The sequence below is a fragment of the Elgaria multicarinata genome, chromosome 5, assembly GCF_023053635.1.
Source record: "Elgaria multicarinata webbii isolate HBS135686 ecotype San Diego chromosome 5, rElgMul1.1.pri, whole genome shotgun sequence".
NCBI lineage: Eukaryota > Metazoa > Chordata > Lepidosauria > Squamata > Anguidae > Elgaria > Elgaria multicarinata.
In genome coordinates this window covers 7599013-7619302 of record NC_086175.1, presented here as the reverse complement: position 1 = coordinate 7619302, position 20290 = coordinate 7599013, and the positions used below count along the sequence as shown (strand labels likewise).

Here is a 20290-nt window from a genome sequence, read left to right as displayed (position 1 = left end):
GAATTGTGCGGTTTAGATCTAGACACAGATTGCTTCTCACATGGATAATTATATGTTGCGTGTTCTAGAGTCGGCAAACCAGACAATCTCTATATCTACACAGACAATGGAACAACTAAAAATATTGTATATCCACAAGCATTGTGAAATTAAACATATTAGAAACATCCGCTTTGTCTTTTCTTTCTTTTCAATTTAACCAGACTGAGCCACAGCAACACGTGGCAGGGTACAGCTAGTATATATATAAAAAATCAGGTGAATGATGGAATTGTTGAAAATGAGAGGTTAATGGAGCTTCCATAATTAGGTTATGAATTCTGCTCTTATGTTCAGAAATTCTGATTCTAAGTGGTCGAGAAGTTTGACCTACATATAGTTTAGGACAAGGGCACTTAATAATGTAAATAACATGTGATGTAGCACAAGTGGTGAAAGATCTCAATGAATATTTCTTGTTGTCAGTGGGATTGTGAAATTCCTGTGTTTGAACAGATTGTGGACAACAATTACAGTGACCACATTTAAAATGGCCAATAGTCTGTGGATTAGAAAATTGATTATATTATACAGCTTAAATTCAGTTCAACCTACCATATTGATTTTTCAATTTTTGATTGCATGGGCATGGAGCCCCTCCCCTCAACAGCTCCATGACCATTTGAAGAGCTCTGCTATACGTGGGAAGGAGGGAGAACTTGGGAGCCCATGCCACACTGTCCACAGTCCTTGGAGTTGGCCCGGGGCTGCAGGAAAAATCAGGAAACTGTGGTCCCAGTTATCCTGGGACAACTGAGAGCCCTATGAAGAGAGACTGAAAGAACTGGGCATGTTTAGCCTGGAGAAGAGAAGATTGAGGGGAGACATGATAGCACTCTTCAAAGACTTAAAAGGTTGTCACACAGAGGAGGGCCAGGATCTCTTCTCGATCCTCCCAGAGTGCAGGACACGGAATAATGGACTCAAGTTAAAGGAAGCCAGATTCCAACTGGACATCAGAAAAAACTTCCTGACTGTTAGAGCAGTGCGACAATGGAATCAGTTACCTAGGGAGGTTGTGGGCTCTCCCACACTAGAGGCCTTCAAGAGGCAGCTGGACAAGCATCTGTCGGGGATGCTTTAGGATGGATTCCTGCATTGAGCAGGGGGTTGGACTCAATGGCCTTGTAGGCCCCTTCCAACTCTGCTATTCTATGATTCTATGCACATGGATGACCTCGAGCTGACCCCAGGATAAATGGCAGGTGTAGATGAGGCCCTAGTCTGCATCTTGTGTCTGTGCATCTACCTTGTATTGTTATCTAATTTTTGTGAACCCCTGAATATATCAGGAGCCCCTTGTATTTTGTCAGTTGCAAATGCTTCCACGTACTTTGCAAGACAGGAAAGCAGACCAATAAACATGTCATGCAACCTTGGACTGTGGCTTTTGCAGCACCAAGATTAGCTTGCATCACAGAAGTTTTTAGAATATCATATGTAGGGAAGCAGGATGGAGTTACCGTATTTCTTCGATTTTAAGACGCCATCGATTCTAAGGCGCACCCCATTTTTAGAGATGTTAATTTGGGGAAAAAAGGGCATCTTAGAATCAAAGAAATACTTCCCTCACCGCCCAGCCAACCTCCTCCCCACCCTCCGTGCTTTCTTCTAATGGTTGTGTCCTTTTCTTTTTTCCCTCTGTGAGAGAAGAAACTGCCGTTTGCGTGGGAAGAAGGGGGCGTTGAAACAAAGAGTAAACTTAACTCTCTTTACTTGTCTCTGCACCAGGGGACGACAACACGCGAGTAAGTCCCATGGAAATCGATGGGACTTACGAATAAATTTGCCTAACAAAAAACCAGGCGCTTACCCAACCAGCTCCTCCTCGCTCGCATGGCTCGAGGCTGCTGCAGGAGCTTCCTCTTTTCCTCTTACCGTATTGCTTCGATTCTAAGACGCCATCGATTCTAAGACGCAGTCCATTTTTAGAACTGTTAATTTAGGGGAAAAAGTGCGTCTTAGAATCGAAGAAATACGGTATACAGTTTGCCTTATTTTCCGTAGTGAAAAGAATGATCTCGTGATAGTTGGAAGCTGCATCTGTTCATCTGATGATACAGTTCCCAGATGTCATTGGAGTGAGAAGAGCAAGCTGTCATTTGCCATGTTGTGATTAGTAAATTCCAGGTAGAGAGAGAACCAGAAGAGCAGAGGAATGTCCTGAACTCTTTGTAGTTCTCTTCAAAAGAGCAAAGTTCAGGGTCTGCACCAATCACCTCAGGTGGAATGGTTTGGCTCTTAAATAGGTAGTAGGACCCTCCTGGCATGTTCAGATGCTGGTCAAATTCAGAATGCCGCCTGCATGCAGCCTCTTCAGTTTATGTTCTGAAATTAGTTGTTTCCATTAAAACATAGTGAAGGTTATGGTGTCAAATTTATTAAAACTAAGTAGGCAAATTATTTTATTTCTTGTAATCAGTTTGCTGGTTTCTTGCATGTAACTTAAGAAGGTGCTTGGTACTCCAGAGTCACAAACCACACTCTTTGGAAAAGTCTACCATCAATTTAGAAGGAAAGAGAGATTGGCAAACACAGTCCATTCATGGGGCAGTTCATGGAGAAATTTCCACCATCCCCTGCCTTTGGCAGGCTTCCCAGATCCTGTCAGCTTGGGAGAAATTCAGGCCTAGACTCGTCTTGCACATGGCAACAAAGTACTTAATAGGTTAGATCTCCAGGATGGCCTTTCGTGAGGAAACATTGACGTTTATGAGAGTGCTTGAGCAGAGGGGTTACAGAGGCAATTATTTGAAAGTGCAGCCCTGGGCCTCCAGACTTTCTGTGTGGTGCGGATGGAAAGATAAGGGAGTGTGTGAGCCCCAAAACCACTCATGACCTTACTGTATGTGGAGGTAGGGCAAAAGTATCTTCTTGTTTGGGAACATATCATGTACAGCATGTAGTCTGGGAGCTGCTGCATAATTGGATTTCTGGGAATGTTTGTTTTGATTTAAAGAAAACACACAAAAATGGTTTCGGCTGTTAAGGCTGCAATGAGAAGTAGATGGAGTTGGGGTAGGGTAGTAATTAAAGAACTGAGCTACAATTCAGGGAAGTCCCCAGTTCAAATGTTGCCTCTTCCATGAGCTCACTGGTTGGCCGTCCGCAAGCCAATTTCTCTCAGCCTCAACCCCACCATCTGAAATATGGGGATAATAACACAAAATGGTTGTAATGATTTGCACCAAGTTGAACTTTAAACAATCTCAAAAGCACTTATAAATGCTGCTGCTATTGGATTACGCAGTATACAGTGTAGTACCTATTCAGGGATGGAAAAAACTTGAGGTAGCTCTCCTAGCACTTTGGGTCAGGACAGTGTGTTCTATACCAGTAGTCATCAGGGTGCCTCATACAGTCCCTGTCCCACATGTTGAAAGAATGCTTGAGGGAGGTCATGGGGCAGTGTGGGTTAGCCCTGCCTCCACTGATATCACACATCATGGACACACACCAACAGAAAAGTTCACACATCTGGACAGCATAGAAAAGAGCTCACCACATGTACACACACATAGGCCTTAGCTAGACCTAAGGTTTATCCCGGGATCGTCCCTGCCTGCTCCCGGGATCCCCTGTGTGTCATTTACATGAACAGGGATGATCCCAGGACCATCCCAGGATAAACCTTAGGTCTAGCTAAGGCCATAGAGTACCTTATTGAATGGAATGTAGGAAGGAAGGACTTCTACACACATACATCAGTATGTGTGTACACCCTTTCCCATGCTGTCTGAATGCACAGAGGCTCAGTTCAGACAATATGTTATCAACAGTGGGTTTAGAACTCCATGGTGGAGTTTTTACACCACCATTAAGAAATGTGTTGTCTCGTGGGAAAACTCCCACGGTAGAGTTTCATTGGAAAACACTCCACGCTGAATATCCGCGCTGTGCAGAGGAGAGTGTTACGTGGAGTTTTCCATTGCGTTGAGTTGACTTTTCCCACTGGGTACAGAGTTCCCTGGCAAGAGCAGTGAAAGGAGTGAGTGCCACTCTAGGAGAGCTGCAGGAATTGGTGGGTTTTTTTTGCAGCAATCGCTGTTGGGATACCATCGGGAAGGCTGGTGGAGGAGAGAGGGTGGAGGAACTGTCAACCAAACATTGCAGTGGATTTTACTAAACACGGTAGCCCACACTCACACAACAGTGGAGTTAGAAGATGTTGTGTGGGGAGTACCTCCTAAAAACTCAACCGTTGAATGGAGTTTTCACACTGCATTGACTAATGTGTTGTGTGAACTGAGCCAGAGAGTGTTGAAATATTTCCATGAGGAATGTTGGCACTCTGCATCCCCTTATATGTTCTTTCAACACTTGAGGGCTGAGTTCAGGTGAACCACACTTCAACTTTGTTCATATCTATGGCCCATCCTTAACTGCAACATAAGGCCCACCTTTTAACCATACATCCTGCGTTTGTCTCTTCAGTGTCCAAATCCCAAGAAGGACAGGGCTCTCGTACTTCTAATAGTTGCATAAAAAAGTGATTTTTGGTAGATGCAACTTATGGTAATAAAAGACAACCTGCTGAAATTCTCTCATTACACAATGTAAGGTATAGGAGGACTATATTTACAGTTGCCTTTAATCCTTTCTTTCTCATAAAAGTAAACAAACATAATAAAAAATGATGGTGATGCAGGTGAATTCACTGCTGCAGCCCACAAGTTAAAGATATTATATTACTTATTTCATTTATTTAATTTACATCCCACCTTTCCACCAAAAAGTGGTGCTCAAGATGGCTAAATAATAAAATCCAGATTAAAAACGGAACATAACACAAATCAAATTTAAATCAGAAATGGACACCTGTGGTGTTATACCCAATAAGTCAGTTCCCTAATGTATGTAAGTCTGAGTGGGTGGAGATTGAATATCTTAGGAGTGGGGAGGAGAATATATAAGGGAATGACTGAGGTGATAAGGGGGTGTTTTTTTTTTTTAAGTACCTTGGTTCGAGGGAGAATTAGAGGATCAGGGTAAAGAGGGTTGCCTTTTGAGTGTAGTGTGCACATAGTTGGTATATATTAAATAATCCTGATAATAAAGAAAGTTCAAGCATGAAGGTGTGAGAGAAAGAAAAGCGTGTATGAGAAGAGAGAAAGGATTGGATGAGAGGTTTTAACAAGGGTCTGGAAAGTTTTATTATGAAACAAAGTTTGTGAACATTGAAATAAATTTTTATTCAGTTTGTTTTAAGGAAAGGAAAGGAACCTCTCGTGCAAGCACTGAGTCATTACTGACTCTTGGAGGGATGCCAGCTTTTGCTGACGTTTTCTTGGCAGGCCTTATAGTGGGGTGGTTTGCCGTTGCCTTCCCCGGCCGTTATTCCCTTTCCCCCAGCTAACTGGGTACTCATTTTACCGACCTCTGGAGGATGGAAGGCTGAGTCGACCCGAACCGGCTGCTTCCGCTGGGATTGAACTCAGGTCGTGGGGAGAGTTTCATCTGCAGAAACTGCTACCACAAAAATCCCACATGTCTCCTTGGCATTTATCATCTGCAGTTATATACATATAACACCCGTTCTGACATTAATTCACCATCAGCACATATAATTCACAGCGCATTATTTTATTCCTGAAATTATTCCTGTTTCACCCCTTTCTCCACATAGTTTGTAGAAAGGTGGTGTTTGTCCCTCACCTCAGGCTCATAAAGTGGTGGTGCTTAGCTTGAGCAGGGACTGTCCGCAGAAAGGCCTGTTGTAAAAAGCCTGAGTCCTGGCAACACCCAACCAGTTCAAGCCCCTTCAGCAGCAGACCCGCTTCTGTGCTAAAGGCCTGCCTGAATAAAAACATCTTTGCCTTCTGGCACAGGACAACAGAGAGGGAGCCAAGCTAGACTCCCATCAGCTAGGGAGATCAGTGCCTTGTTGCTCTGCTGGGACCTAGTAAGCTCCGAACCAGGGCCAGATCTATACCAAGCAGGATATAACACTTTGGAAATGGTTTGAAAACTGTATGTAGAATGTGTCCGGGGGCCCAACAGTTGTCAATACTGTTATAAAGCCGTAGTGTGGAGCCCCACCAGGAAACTGAAACAAGCCTATATCCCAACAAACCCACACCTGCCTCCTTGCTTGCCTTTTTCTAGTCCAGTCCCTAAATAGGACATTCTAAAATCTGTACAATTGCAAATGTGGCAGTTTTGGTATCTGTTGCTGTCATTGCCACTTGCTCCATTGTTAGGTATAATGCTAATATTCATTGTTATAAAAATTTACTGGACCAGTTTCAGTGGCTTGCTTGTGAACATTCTGAGCCAGTAGATTTTATGCTTTCTTTTCAATTTCCTTCCTGGCTTACCAAGATAGAAACCAGTGAATTTCCTGCCAGATAAATGATTCTGATCTTTTTTTTCCTTTGGTGTCAGTCACATATAGCCAGTTTTTAGTATTCTGTCTGAATTATGCTGTGGTAGTGTGGAGCTGCATATGCCACAGTGACATAAACTGTCCCATTGTGGCATGTGGCAGGGTTTATAAACCATTATCCGTATGAATGAGGCATCTGTGGTGAAAGGGGCAGTGCGTCGCCATGTGTATTCCTGCTCCAAAGTTGCACTGCTCCTCCCATGCCTGCTATTGCTGTGGTTGTGTTTAGCATAACTTCTGCAACAGGGTGAGAGGGTCATGAAGACTCCTTGTGCTGGTTAGAACCCCTGATGTTGCAGGAGTTTGAATTGTGCAGGACCCCCATGAAAACAGGAGTGCCCTCCTCCCCATTTCAGAGGTTATGGACAACATGATGACAGTGATAGCAGGGACAGAAGGAGCAGTGCAACTTTTGGAGCACAGCTAAATGCATGGTTCCGCTGTCCCTTTAAGCATAGATTCTCTGTTCACACCAGTAATGTGTCAATAGATGCCTTCTCCTGCCCTGCCAGTGACAGCTGATAATGTGGAATAGGGAAATGCACAATGTAATGATGTCATCTTGGGTAAATATTTCTACTATTTATTTATTATTACATTTTTATACCACCCAATAGCCGAAGCTCTCTGGGCAGTTCACAAAAATTAAAACCATAATAAACAATCAACAGGTTAAAAACACAAATACAAAATACAGTATACAAAGCACAACCAGGATAAAACCACACAGCAACATTGATATAAGATTAAAATACAGAGTTAGAACAGTAAAATTTAAATTTAAGTTAAAATTAAGTGTTAAAATACTGAGAGAATAAAAAGGTCTAATATTATTTGTTTATTTATTTATTTATATAGCACCGTCAGTGTACATGGTGCTGTACAGAGTAAAACAATAAAATAGCAAAACCCTGCCGCATAGGCTTACATTCTAATAGAATCATAATAAAACAATAAGAAGGGGAAGAGAATGCACCAGACAGGCACAGGGTAGAGTAAAACTAACGGTATAAAAGTAAGATCAAAATCAAGTTCTAAAAGCTTTAGAAAAAAAAATTTTTTTGGCTGAGATCCTACACGTTTTGAAGGGAGTGGGGGGAAAGTTTATTTATTTACTTATATTACTTCTATGCTATTTAATAACTTATTATTATTATTATTATTATTATTATTATTAGTTTTCTATACCACCCATAGCCGAAGCTCTCTGGGCGGTTTACATAAGATTAAAACAATTAAAAATTATATACAAAATTTAAAAACTTAAAAACATACAGTATTCACAAAAGCATATATCTAAAAACAACTACTGTATAAGCTGTCAGCCAATCCTAAAAAGTGATCTGGGATCAGTTAAGATCATCACATATTGCTAAATGCCTGGGAAAAGAGAAAAGTCTTGACCTGGCACCAAAAAGATAGTGATGTTGGCGCCAGGCGGGCCTCGTTGGGGGAAATGAAATCCGTCAAGAATTTGACACATGGATGCCATTCTTGGTGGAATTAACTTACATAAACTATAGTTGTGCACTAAGTTGTAACATAGATCATGATTTTTGTGTCATGTGAAATAAGACTTCAGAGTAGGTCAATAAAGTGACATGGGTTCTTGCTATCACTTAGAATAAAATGAATGAATATATTTTATTACGGTCATTGACCAATACCAACAGTACATTTAACAAACACTCTATACAAAATATGTTAACACATTAAAACTACCAACATCTAGAAAGTCAGAGTTCAAAACAATTATATCAACAAATCCATCTAAAATCACAGAGTACACTCAGGGGCTAAAAAGGTACAGCATGTTATTGCAGTTGCACAAAATTTAGCTACTTTATTGGTAATATAGGGAATCTTATCAGAGAGTAATAAGGAAATATAAAATTTTGCAGTTCTACCCGGGTATTTATATAAAATAGGTAGAATAAGATCATTCCTAAGATCCCGATAAAAAGAGCAGTATAAAAGTACATGCCTCACCATTTCAACATCCCCCGTTATTACAGGGGCATAGGCGGTCTTGGAATGGTATTCCCTGGAATCTCCCCTCCAAAAACTTGGAGGGCAGAACATCAAATCTGGCCAAAGTAAAAGCTTTTCTATAATTTGGGTAAGTCAGATTAGTCAGATAAGCACTTGACTCAAAGGTATTATTTCTTAAGGGACTGGCATAAGACAATGAGCTGACATGCTCTTGCAGTACAATATAATAATAATATCCCAGATTCTCTGTTTGACAGCTGCTTTGGCATTTGAATAGCCTAAAGCTATTAAAGCGTTGGGAGAAAATCCCAATAGAGATAACTCCTTACCCAAATACTTTTTCCATTTCGATTGAAAGGAGTCCAACAATATCAAAGGAGCCAACCCAACTGGTAAGAATGTAAGTTTCAACCAATAATTTATCATATGCAATTTAGTACGGGCTTCAATGGGAATTAGACCAGCCTCTAGCCTCAAAGCAGCATTGGACACACAATGAGGTATTGAAAATATAGTTCTTAGAAACTTGGTCTGAATGATTTCTAAAGGGTGGAGGTTATAATAGGCGTACAGCTGAGATCCATATACCATTTGGGCAATAGTTTTAGCCACAAACACTTGGATCGCGGAAGGGATATGTTGCCCGCCTTTAGTATAAAAAAATCTTATCAGTGCTGCAGTGCTCCTTCGTACATTTGTCACCACATGATTTATATGAGTGAGCCATGATCCTGACGCATGTAACATCATTCCCAAATATTTATAGCTAGCAACCTGCTCAATAGGATTTTCATTAATCATCCATTTATGTTTTATTTTCCTCCTGCCAAAGACCACCACCTTGGTCTTTGAATAATTAATTGTTAGTAGCTCTTCATTACAATATAAATGCAAAGCCCTCATTAAGCGTCTTAACCCAATACTGGTTAGAGATAACAGCACAGCGTCATCAGCATATAAAAGAATTGATAAAGAGCGATTGTTCAGCTTAGGTGGATGGAAGTCGGGGTTTGATAGTCTCTTCATTATTGAGTTAATATAAAAATTAAACAAGGTTGGGGCCAAAATACACCCTTGTTTAACTCCATTAGATGTTGGGACAGGTCTTGACAAAACCCCTTCCTTGTTACAATTTACTCGAAGCCTGGTGTTTTCATGCAGATGCCGCATAAGCAGCAATAATCTTCTGTCAATATTAGTGTTCTCAAATTTGGCCCATAATTTATCTCTAGGAATAGAGTCAAATGCTGACTTAAAGTCGATAAATACAGAGAAAAGGGCATCAGCTTTAGGAGAGGCATATTTATCAACTAAACGTTGAAGAACAAAACCTTGATTTGTTGATCTCCCTGTTCTAAATCCTGCTTGTTCTTCTTCAATAATATTTTCTGCATATAGCCAATCCTCTAATTTATCAAGCAGATGGCGAGCATATAGTTTGCTAATAATACTCAGCAAACTAATAGGTCTGTAATTGGCTGGGTCAGATCTATTCCCTTTTTTATAAACTGGGATGATAATATCTAATCCCCAGTCATCTGGGATACATGCTGTATGATCTATCCATGTGAATAAGGAAGCTAAAACAGGTGCCCACCAGTCAAGGTTGGCCTTTAATAGTTCTGCAGGAATATTATCAGGACCTGGCGCTTTACCTAATTTTAGTTGATGTACCAAATTGGTAATTTCGGAGATAGATACGGGTGCCCAATCCATCATACCTTCTAGACTCCCCTGAGGTCCCTGGAGATTTCCATTATTCGCTGCATAGATACTCATGAAATGTGACTCCCATACAGTGGGAAGAATACAAGAGTCAAGTTTGACTGTGTTGCTATGCATGCCGCCAGCAATTATTCTCCAGAAAGCAACTGAATCATTCTTTTTAGATGCCATTATTAAACTCTGCCACATATCTTTCTGTGCCTGGTACTTTTTCTTTTTAATTAGAGCTTTATATTTCCTTTTCATCCCAAACCATTCATCAGGGATCCTTGTCAAATTCTGATCTCTGTATGATCTATATTTAGCCACTAGACTATTTTTTGCCTCTCTGCATTCCCTGTCGAACCAAGATTTCGAAGCAAAGGTTGGATTTCTCCTTACATGTTTATATGTCAGAGAAATCTGTAAGGAGTGAATTAACTCCTCATAAGTCTTTAGAATGGTTTCAATGGAATCAGCTGTTCTGATAGAGGAGCCAAGGTGTAAATAGGGCTCAGTCTTAAGTAGTTGTCTCAAGGAGTTATCATATTTGCCAGACCACTTAATACGGGAGGCTCTGAAATCAACATCATTTAGTGGTGTTGATTCTGTATCTGCATACATTTTTAGATCTCTAATTTCCAAGTTTAGGGCCAAGGGCAAATGGTCACTCTCTGTACGACAGTCAACCTTAAAGCCAGCCACGGCTGATAACAGATTGTAAGATATCATAACATAATCAATTGTGGATGCTCCAAAGTTGGATAAAAAAGTAAATTCTCCCGGTCTGTCGCCCTCCGTATTCCCATTAACAAAGATCAGATCTAAATTATTAATCATGTTCAAAAGGCAAAAGCCAGCATAATTACAGCCATGATCCTTGGAGTATCTGTTTAAAAATAGGTGACCAGGATCAGGTTCAGGGGGCATCATATGAAAACGTGAAAAAAGAGCTTCATCATTTTCACCTGTCCTGGCATTAAAATCACCAGCAACAATTATTATTATTATTATTATTCGAGGCTTCAGGATAAAGCAGTAGCAAACTATTAATATAATCCTCCAATTTATGCCACATCATTCTAATTTGTGATTGTAATCGATAAGGGGGTAGGTAGACATTAATAATCAGAAGAACATTTAAACCAAATTTAATTATCAAAGCAGTGGCAAATTGAGAAAGAGGCTTTACATTAGTAATAGAGGCGTATAACTTGGTTGAAACAAAGATACCCAGTCCACCTTTGTAACGACCGCCTCGTTCACTCGGGGTTGATTTAAGAATAAAGGATCTAAAACCATCCAAAGACAACAACTCCTGGGACCATGTCTCTTGGAATAGGAGTATATCAAATTTAGTAACATACTCTACAAATGTCAAATCTCTGACTTTGGTAGACCAGCCTGCTATGTTCCAAGATAGCAACTGGATAACGTTGACAGATCCAGTTGTAAAATTATCAGCCCTGGCATCTTTCATAATAGCCACTTCTAAATAAGTTTGGGAATATTCCTTGGTCCCAAGTCGGTATTTATTTTGCCTAACTGATCTACCACACCAAGATTCACCCTACTGATCATAATTAGCTTCCTTAGCATATGCCTGGGTGGGGTCACCATTAAACCATGCACTTGTAAGGGCCAGCCTCCTCTTTTGTCTCTCGTTCACAGTGTCCACCCCATCTCTATACCCTCTTTGCTTCCTCCCATTAAACCTATGTGACCTGTTTCTATCTCTAATCAACACTGGAATTTGATTACCTTGATCATTTTTCATGCTGTCTGAGTCAAATTTAATATTGGATACAACAGGTATCCTGCCTTCCAGAGAACCTGTTCCTTGTGCTGCAGAGTATAACTCCTGTCTGTTGAAGTCTGGTCCCTCTAAGTTTGGCTTACTTGTTACATTTGAAGGGGCAGTCACTTGTGCCATCCCTATCACTGTTTTGCTATATGATTTATCTTTCTCTAATATCAAATCCCTAGTTATTCCTTCTCTTGATTTTGGTTTATTTTGGTCACCTTTTTCTCTTTTATTAGCATCCTCTATATCTAGCAACTTAAAAAGGGGCTTAAAATTCAAGCTGCTTCCTTTTTTCCCCATTTTATTTGTGCCACCCTTATTCCCAGTTTTACTATTATTAGTTTGTTTATTCAATGTGATATTAATAGGATTAGGTTTCTTATTATACGCTTTGCCTTTTTTGCTAACTTTGGATTTTGCCTTATCTACTCTGACAGTCTCTTGAGGTGATTTGGCTTCAACTTCATCAATGGGAGGGTACTGGTCACTGGCCAAATCTTGTTTATCTTGATTGGTTGAAATTAATTTTAAAGGATCCCAGGTGTTTTGTCCTAGACATAGCAATAATTCCTCATGTGATAAACTAGCAATTCTTTTAGCTGTATTAGGTGATAAATTATAATAATCGTCTTTATCTGAGCAAAATGAGGGATTTTCTTTCGTTCTTTGGATCTGTCGTTCCACTTGTTGAAGATGGTCTCGCTCCTTCAGTAGTCCCATCGTTACAGTCAATAATTCTTTTATTTCCTTCACTAAATCCCTAATTTCCAATAGAACATCAGAGGGTGAGAGTTTGGTCTCATCCATTGTAGGCACAGCTATATCGGGGAAGGGATACATTTCAGGCTGTGAACTCTTAATGGTATTTGTGTCCCTGGGTTGGTGTTCGTTCTGAGTCTTCCAAAACCCTTTACTTATATTAATCCCTTCAGATATCTCAAATGGGATAGCAGGAGATGACAAAAAATCCTCCTTTCTTAATTTGCCAAAATCCACATTCAAGGAACTATTTAGTTGGCTACTGTCCAAAATCTGTTCCTCACTCCATAATGTATCTGATAGGTCAATAAGGAAGTTTGGTTGCATCTCTATAGAAACCTCCTGCTTGTACTTCGACTTAAGGGAGAGAATTTTTTGCTTCTTAGTAAAATCAGTTATCTTTGTTTGCTTTGTTCCTATACTGGCTTTTCCATATCTTCTCAGCATATCGTCTCCACAATTACAATTTCTGCTGGCATCCATAGGAAGTGATAGAGATGACAGAGCACTAGTATTCATTTCTAAAGGAAGACGTTCCTCCAGTAGCCCTGGGCACTGATTGTTCCTTTTAAATTCAGTCATAGGAGTTATAGACAACGGTGTGGTCCTCTGTATCTGCTGTAAAACCGGCGGAGATAATGTTATGTCCAGAATTTCCCCATCATTAGAGAAAGGCAATTCCATTATGCTCCTAATTTAAATTAGCTCTGCCCGCTCTTCCTGCTGTATCAGGGCTGCAGCTTCTCCTTACCGCCGTGTGTCTTCACAGTCAGCAGCTTCGATAGATAACACCATCAGATCAAGCACTGTTTGTAGAATGTTTCCCAACAGTGGGGAAGAGGAATGCAGAGGAGTCTGACAACTCCGAGCTGAGCAATTAAACAAATTCCAGAGGCTAGCTTTCCTCATGTAAAAAGCACTAATAATAATGCCAAGATAAAATCGAACTTCAAACAATAGGGTAAAAGAATAAATAAATGAATTAAGATAAAAAGAGTAAAATTAGGCGAGCTAACAGACTGCGTGTGTGCTGCCTCGCCCAACTGGAACCGGAACTCGACAGGATGAAATCCTGTGTGTTATTTACATGAACAGGTATCCTTAGAATAAAGGACCTCACCTGAGGCTTGAAGAAAACAAAGGGAAGAAATCCCAGATTGTTTTGATTTAGAGATCCTCTAAAGCATCTTAATTCTAAAACCTGTTATGGTTTTAGGATCCATACCTGAAGCGTGTGATGTAATAACGAAGGAGAACCATGGACAAAGAACCTTGTCCACAAACATAAGGGTTTTTAGACCAGATGGTGGCCTAATCTACACCTGCTATTTATCCTGGTGATAGCTCGAGGTTGTCCCAGTGCATCCAAATGATGCACAGGAGGTCAACTTGGGACGACCTCTCAGTTGTTCTGGGATAACCAGGACCACGGTTTTTCCAATTTTTCTTGCAGTCCCGGGACAACCCCAAGGACCACAAGCAGCGTGGCATGGGCTCCCAGGTACTCCCTCCTCTCCCGCAAGTAGCAGGGCTCTTCAAGCGGGCACAGAGATATGCCAGGGGGGAGGGGCTCCATGACTATTGGGGGCAGTATTTTCACCATCCCCAGGATGGCTGTCGGCATCTTCTGGCACCGAATTTTTCCATTTTTTTTTTTTAAACTCACTGAGGTGCTGGATCGGGGCCCCGCAATTGCACAAACGTCTCCTAAAAAAACTTTTAAAAACCCACCGAGCCAGGAATGTCCCTCTTTACTTCCATGATGATACGCTTGCGTTTAGTCGCAGGGGGATGATCCCAGAAGCAGGTAAGCCTCCTCAACCCCCATCCTGAAGGCCTCTTAGATGAGGCTGGTGTGATTTTCAGGCTGGTGTGAACAGCTTTTATTTTGGAAATGAAGCACTGCTGTTGGGCCTGCAAGAAATATATCTGCATCATGACTGGAAAACTAAGCATGCTTCTTTCATTTTCAGGAATTCCAGCGTTTTATTATTGAGAAAGACCAATCAAGATCAGAGAAATGTAAGTACTAGAGAGTTTTATTACTGTGGATCTTATAATTCTTGTGAGATTTTTCCTGTGATTTTAACATGCTGTCTTTTATATAGCTATAATGGGAGCCTCACGGTTGGATTTGACCAGGAAAAACAAACCTGACGAACTACCTTTTGCCCACCTCATCTTCGATGGCAGTAAAATTCCAGCTGGTAAGTTGCTTTTTAATCTTGTCCAGAAAAGAAGGGTTGTTTTTTTCTGATTTAAGTTGTAGGTTACTTTTATATGTGTTGGTGTCTGAATTGAGCCATTATAACTTACCATGCTACACCATGATTAAGGAAGTGTACCAATGGTTTGGTGTGGTTTCTGAATTGATAATCCATAGTTCGTGGATGTTTGGCAAACCAGAATCAAGAGTCATGGTTTGAAATGGCTTTGAAAACCATGGTTCGCATTAAGTGTGGATTGGAGTGATATTTAAGTTGGCAAACATTAGTTATAGAATAGTAGAATCATAGAATAGTAGAGTTGGAAGGGGCCTATAAGGCCATCGAGTCCAACCCCCTGCTCAGTGCAGGAATCTACCTTAAAGTATACCTGACAGATGGTTGTCCAGCTGCCTCTTGAAGGCCTCCCTAAGTAACTGGTTCCATTGTCATACTGCTCTAACAGTCAGGACGTTTTTCCTGATGTCCAGCCAGAATCTGGCTTCCTATAACTTGATCCCATTATCCCGTGTCCTACACTCTGGGAGGATCTGTGTGACAACCTTTCAAGTATTTGAAGAGTGCTATCATGTCTCCCCTCAATCTTCTCTTATCCAGGCTAAACATGGATTAGATTTGGAAGAGACCTAAATGCCCATTGTTCTGCCTCGGGAAGCATCTGCACCTAGACTGGTCTGCTGAGCAGATAAAAAATGAAGTAGAAAGGAATCTAAACCATTGTTTGCCCATACATTTAGGAGCTCAAACTATGGTTTCGATTCTAAACTATGGCTTTTACAAAGCATGGTTTTGTGTAATAACTGAATTTGAGCCAATCTGTAAACAAATCACTAACTAGATTATTTTAAGTCTCTAAATATCCAAACTAGGTTTATAGCTTCTAACATGTGACCTAGTAGTACCTGTTTATTAATTTTCATGGCTTTGGTTGAATTCAAATGCCGCAATGGTCAATGGTGGGTTAATAGTCAACTCACAGTTGGTTATTTTGCGGGTACTCCCCACACAGAGACATAACCAACCGTGAGGTGGTTATAAACAACTGTGAATGGATTATTAATTCACAGTGCATTGACTAACTCATCCCCCAACCTCCCCCTCTCAGTCCTTCCACTTGTATCCCATCTGCCCTTGCTACCCAAAATAGAGTTCTGCTGGCTTGTGTAGAGCATCAGCTGCCACTTTGACCACTCTTGCCTAGTGTCTCTGTAGCCAACAAGACTAACCAACGGTGTCCTCTACATGATACAATAACCAAGGTGGTTTAAATAACCCACTCTGTACATTGTTGGTTATTTGTGTGGGATATTTTGACAAAAAAAACCCACCACACAACATGATAACCTACCATGGATTATTTAACCCATCATGGGTTATTGTGTCATTTGAACCCAATCAGTGTCTCCCTGTCTGAATGGATTCTTCATCTTTTAAAAATTCTAGACAGTTGACAACTCATAACTGTAAAGATTTGGATGGTATGCTGCTAGCTTTTATAGATTCAGTTGATAAATTTAGCCGCTCTGAGAGCCTTTTTTGGCTGAGGAGCGGGGTATAAATATGATAAATAAAAATAAAAATAATAAAGTGATAGTTGATTAATCAGTACAAACCAATCTTTTGGGGTAGGGCTTTGATCATAAGGTAGTATGGAATTACATTTAAATTGAATTGGTCAGTTGATTGGTTGGAAGATTAATGAACTAAAAAAGTAATCAGCTAACAGCTGTGATTCTGATCACCCTTTATGTACAGGTGGAATCAGATCTTAACTACACTGGTGGCCATACAAAATTTCACCACATAGATGGCCTAATACTGTGGAGAGCCAATAATCTGTAGCTGCTATCCATGCAATGAATCAAACGTCACCATATCCACCATCAACAGTATTTTTGAGCTGTTGGGGAATATGGTAACCTTTAGTTCATGACATAGTAGAAGCCTAGAGATGAGGGTCTCAATGTATGGATAAAACCATCATGTGATGAGTTTTTAAGCAGTCGCTGTATGGTTAATGGCCAGGCTTAACTAGAAGTGAATACAGACTCAACTGTATTCAAGAGATGAATTACTGGTTTATATGTGCCTTGACTTTAGCCTGTAAATACCTCATCCCGTGCGAAGACGCGGCAAACAGTTGGAGTATAAGCCTTATGCCTAGTCATCATACACCACAAGTACAATATATTTGTGGTGTACATTATGCTGCAGTTGTGGTGTATATGACACACAATTATACTGAACAGGAATCTACAAAGAAGAAAAAAGACCAGAGCAATGGAGGAAGTTGAGGTACAAATGGTTTAAGATGAAAATCAGGTCAAAAGCTCTGGACTCCCCAAAGAACAAATTGACTATAGCAAGCAAGGTAGGAGTTTGTTTATTTATTTATTTATTTATTACATTTTTATACCGCCCAATAGCCGAAGCTCTCTGGGCAGTTCACAAAAAGTAAAACCATAATTAAACAACCAACAGGTTAAAAACACAAATACAAAATACAGTATAAAAAGCACAACGAGGATAAAACCACGCAGCAAAATTGATATAAGATTAAAATACAGAGTTAGAACAGTAAAATTTAAATTTAAGTTAAAATTAAGTGTTAAAATACTGAGAGAATAAAAAGGTCTTCAGCTGGCGACAAAAAGAGTACAGTGTAGGCGCCAGGCGGACCTCTTTGAAGAGCTCATTCCACAGCCGGGGTGCCACAGCAGAGAAAGCCCTCCTCCTAGTAGCCACCTGCCTCACTTCCTCTGGCAGGGGCTCACGGAGAAGGGCCCCTGTAGATGATCTTAAGGTCCGGGCAGGTACATATGGGAGAAGGCGTTCCTTCAAATAACCTGGCCCCAAACCATTTAGGGCTTTGAATGTCAATAAGAGCACTTAGAGAAAAGTCAAGATCAAAGACATTGCAGTCATTCTTTGCAATTGATTTGTAGCATAAAGATGCAGTAGAAATGGGTGCAGAAATCAGCTAAGGGATGGCAGGAGAAACCTTTCCATAGTGTCTTTTTTATACTTTCTGTAGAAGGAATTCTCAAAAGACTAGGCTAGTAGCCATTACCATTTCCAGGCATGCACTGATGTATGACTGCCAAAATGTTTGCAGAAGGTGATATTCATATGCTGCATGATTTATGTGTGAAATAAAACTTGAAAGGATTGTTTTTTAAAACATCTAATCTCTTTTTCCTCTTAGGTGCCCATAGGGTGAACCTCACATCCTGGCATCATGACAAAGGCTGGGCAAACATATTAAACATGACTTTCAGTGATGGAAAATTAATAGCCAATCATGATGGCTTTTACTACCTGTATGCCAGTGTAGGCTTTCGACACCATGAAACAGTGGGAAATCTAACTAGAAAAATTGTGCAGTTGATGGTGTACGTGACAAAAACTGATGTTAAAAGGAAAAGCTCTATAGTCCTGATGAAGGGAGGAAGCACAAAGAATTGGTCAGGAGACACGGAATTTCATTTTCATTCTGTAAATGTAGGAGGGTTTTTCAAACTGAAATCTGGTGAAGTAGTAGGTATCCAGATATCATACCCTTCATTACTGGATCCCTCTCCATCAGGAACTTACTTTGGGGCCTTTAAAATAAGGGATATTGATTGAGCCTAGCTAGATTTTTTTTTAAAGGGAAATATATTTATTCAACTGGACTAGATTACCGGGGTGTGTGCTTAACAGCCTGTGGGGTCCAGTTGTACATGAATGAGACTTTCTCTATGGCCGCCTTACCCACAGCTGAGTTGCAGCTCTACAGTGCTTGACTAAAACGTTTTGTGGTAATCTGGCTTGTGGATTGGGATACCGTGTGGATATAAATTGGCAGCAAGTCTAGAATGGCATCTAAAGTATTGGTTGTAAAAACACTTTAAATACAAACACACTTTGGCTTTGTACTGCATGGGAAATAAAGGCTTGGATCCAGACCAAGTTAGTTGCAAATTAGGACCCATTCAAACAATGCAAGAAGTTAAGTTCCATTGATTTTAAATAGAAATGAAATGTAACTACACTGCAGGGCAATCTTATACACCGCTACTCAGAAGTCCCTTTGAGTTCAATGATGCTTTCTCCTATCAAAGTGTATATAGGATTCCATCGTAAGGCCAGAATCCTAACCGCTCTTACTAAAGAGCAAGTCTTGTTGGACTTAGTGGGACTACCTTCTGAGTAGTCATGTTTGGGATTGCACTGTTAGTCTGGATCCAACTCATGTGTTTTTGAATCTACCTAACCCCTCCATTGATGGAAGACTTGGAGCATTTTAAAAGTTTGTTTTGTATGCTACTCTGTAAATAGGGTTGCAGAACCTCCTTCAACCTAAGGACTGGACTCCAATTTGGAGACGCTCTTGGGGGCTGCATTCCAGTGATGGGTGGAGCCAAAGGCAAATGCGGCAGGGCCAAAATCCTCCCCAAATACCAGCATATTTTAGCATAAAGCTCCTGCTGCCATTAACTAAGCCTTTGGAGAGGCAGTCCAACCTTTTAGAATGGGGGAAAAGCTGCTCAAAAGCTGGGCAGCTGCCACCACCATATGATCGAGGGTTGGGGGAAAGGGGGTAGGCCAGGGGCGTGGCCTTCTGGGGAAATCTGGCCCTTGGGCTTGAGGTTCTGCACCCCTGCTGTAAAGCAACCTGTGCACTGAACGCACTATTTAAATAAACATTACCAATAATTTTTGACAACCAAAACACTGGAAAAAGAAAATCCTATGTTGCCCAGTGTAGACATTGTCTCTGTAGACAATAAATTCAGGGGAAATGTTAGAATCTTTAATTAAAAATGGAAATGTTCACCTTTTATATATATATATATATATTAAAGATGATGACAATATCTAGTTCTTCCTCTTCTGCAGGCAGAATTGCATCTTATGTGTGCATTGTATTTTTATACCTATGTGCCTTCATTGGTTTTCATTGATGTTCCCCGTCTCTGCCCCAAGGGCTATGCAGGATCATGAGGTCCAGTATTGTACATTTTTGAACTTCTGGCACTGAATTTGTCTTTGACTTGCAAGTTGTGATATACTATCCTACTGACTAAAATATGAAGGCGCTTTTCCTGCTGTGCTGTCAAATCATCTACTGCTTTTCTAGGTGACACTCAAGTATGGGCTAATTGACTGCATGGCGGTGCAGTGATGCTGACAGTTAACCCACATTTTGGGTGGAATCCATCTGGGCGTTTGCACCTCTGCCGATTCTCTTGCCCTCTGCAGATTCTGTTGCGCAAGTGGAGGGTCCCAAGGATTCCAGTGTGCGTGTGGCACCCCTAGATATAGCCACCAATGATCCAGGATTGCTTGCAGCTCCTTTGGATTTTTTTTGCCACAAAATGTAAAGAAATGTCCCAACAG

General features: G+C 40.6%; 1 protein-coding gene across 1 annotated transcript in view; it reads left to right on the top strand.

The window, feature by feature from the left end:
* Positions 1-19448, top strand: part of TNFSF11 (TNF superfamily member 11) — a 41678-nt gene extending 22230 nt beyond the window's left edge. The window contains exons 3-5 of the mRNA XM_063127422.1: positions 14657-14705; positions 14792-14890; positions 18114-19448. Of these exons, the coding sequence (XP_062983492.1) occupies positions 14657-14705; positions 14792-14890; positions 18114-18535 (570 nt within the window). The 3' untranslated portion in view covers positions 18536-19448. The remainder of the gene's footprint in view (positions 1-14656; positions 14706-14791; positions 14891-18113) is intronic.
* Positions 19449-20290: the final 842 nt, after the last annotated feature.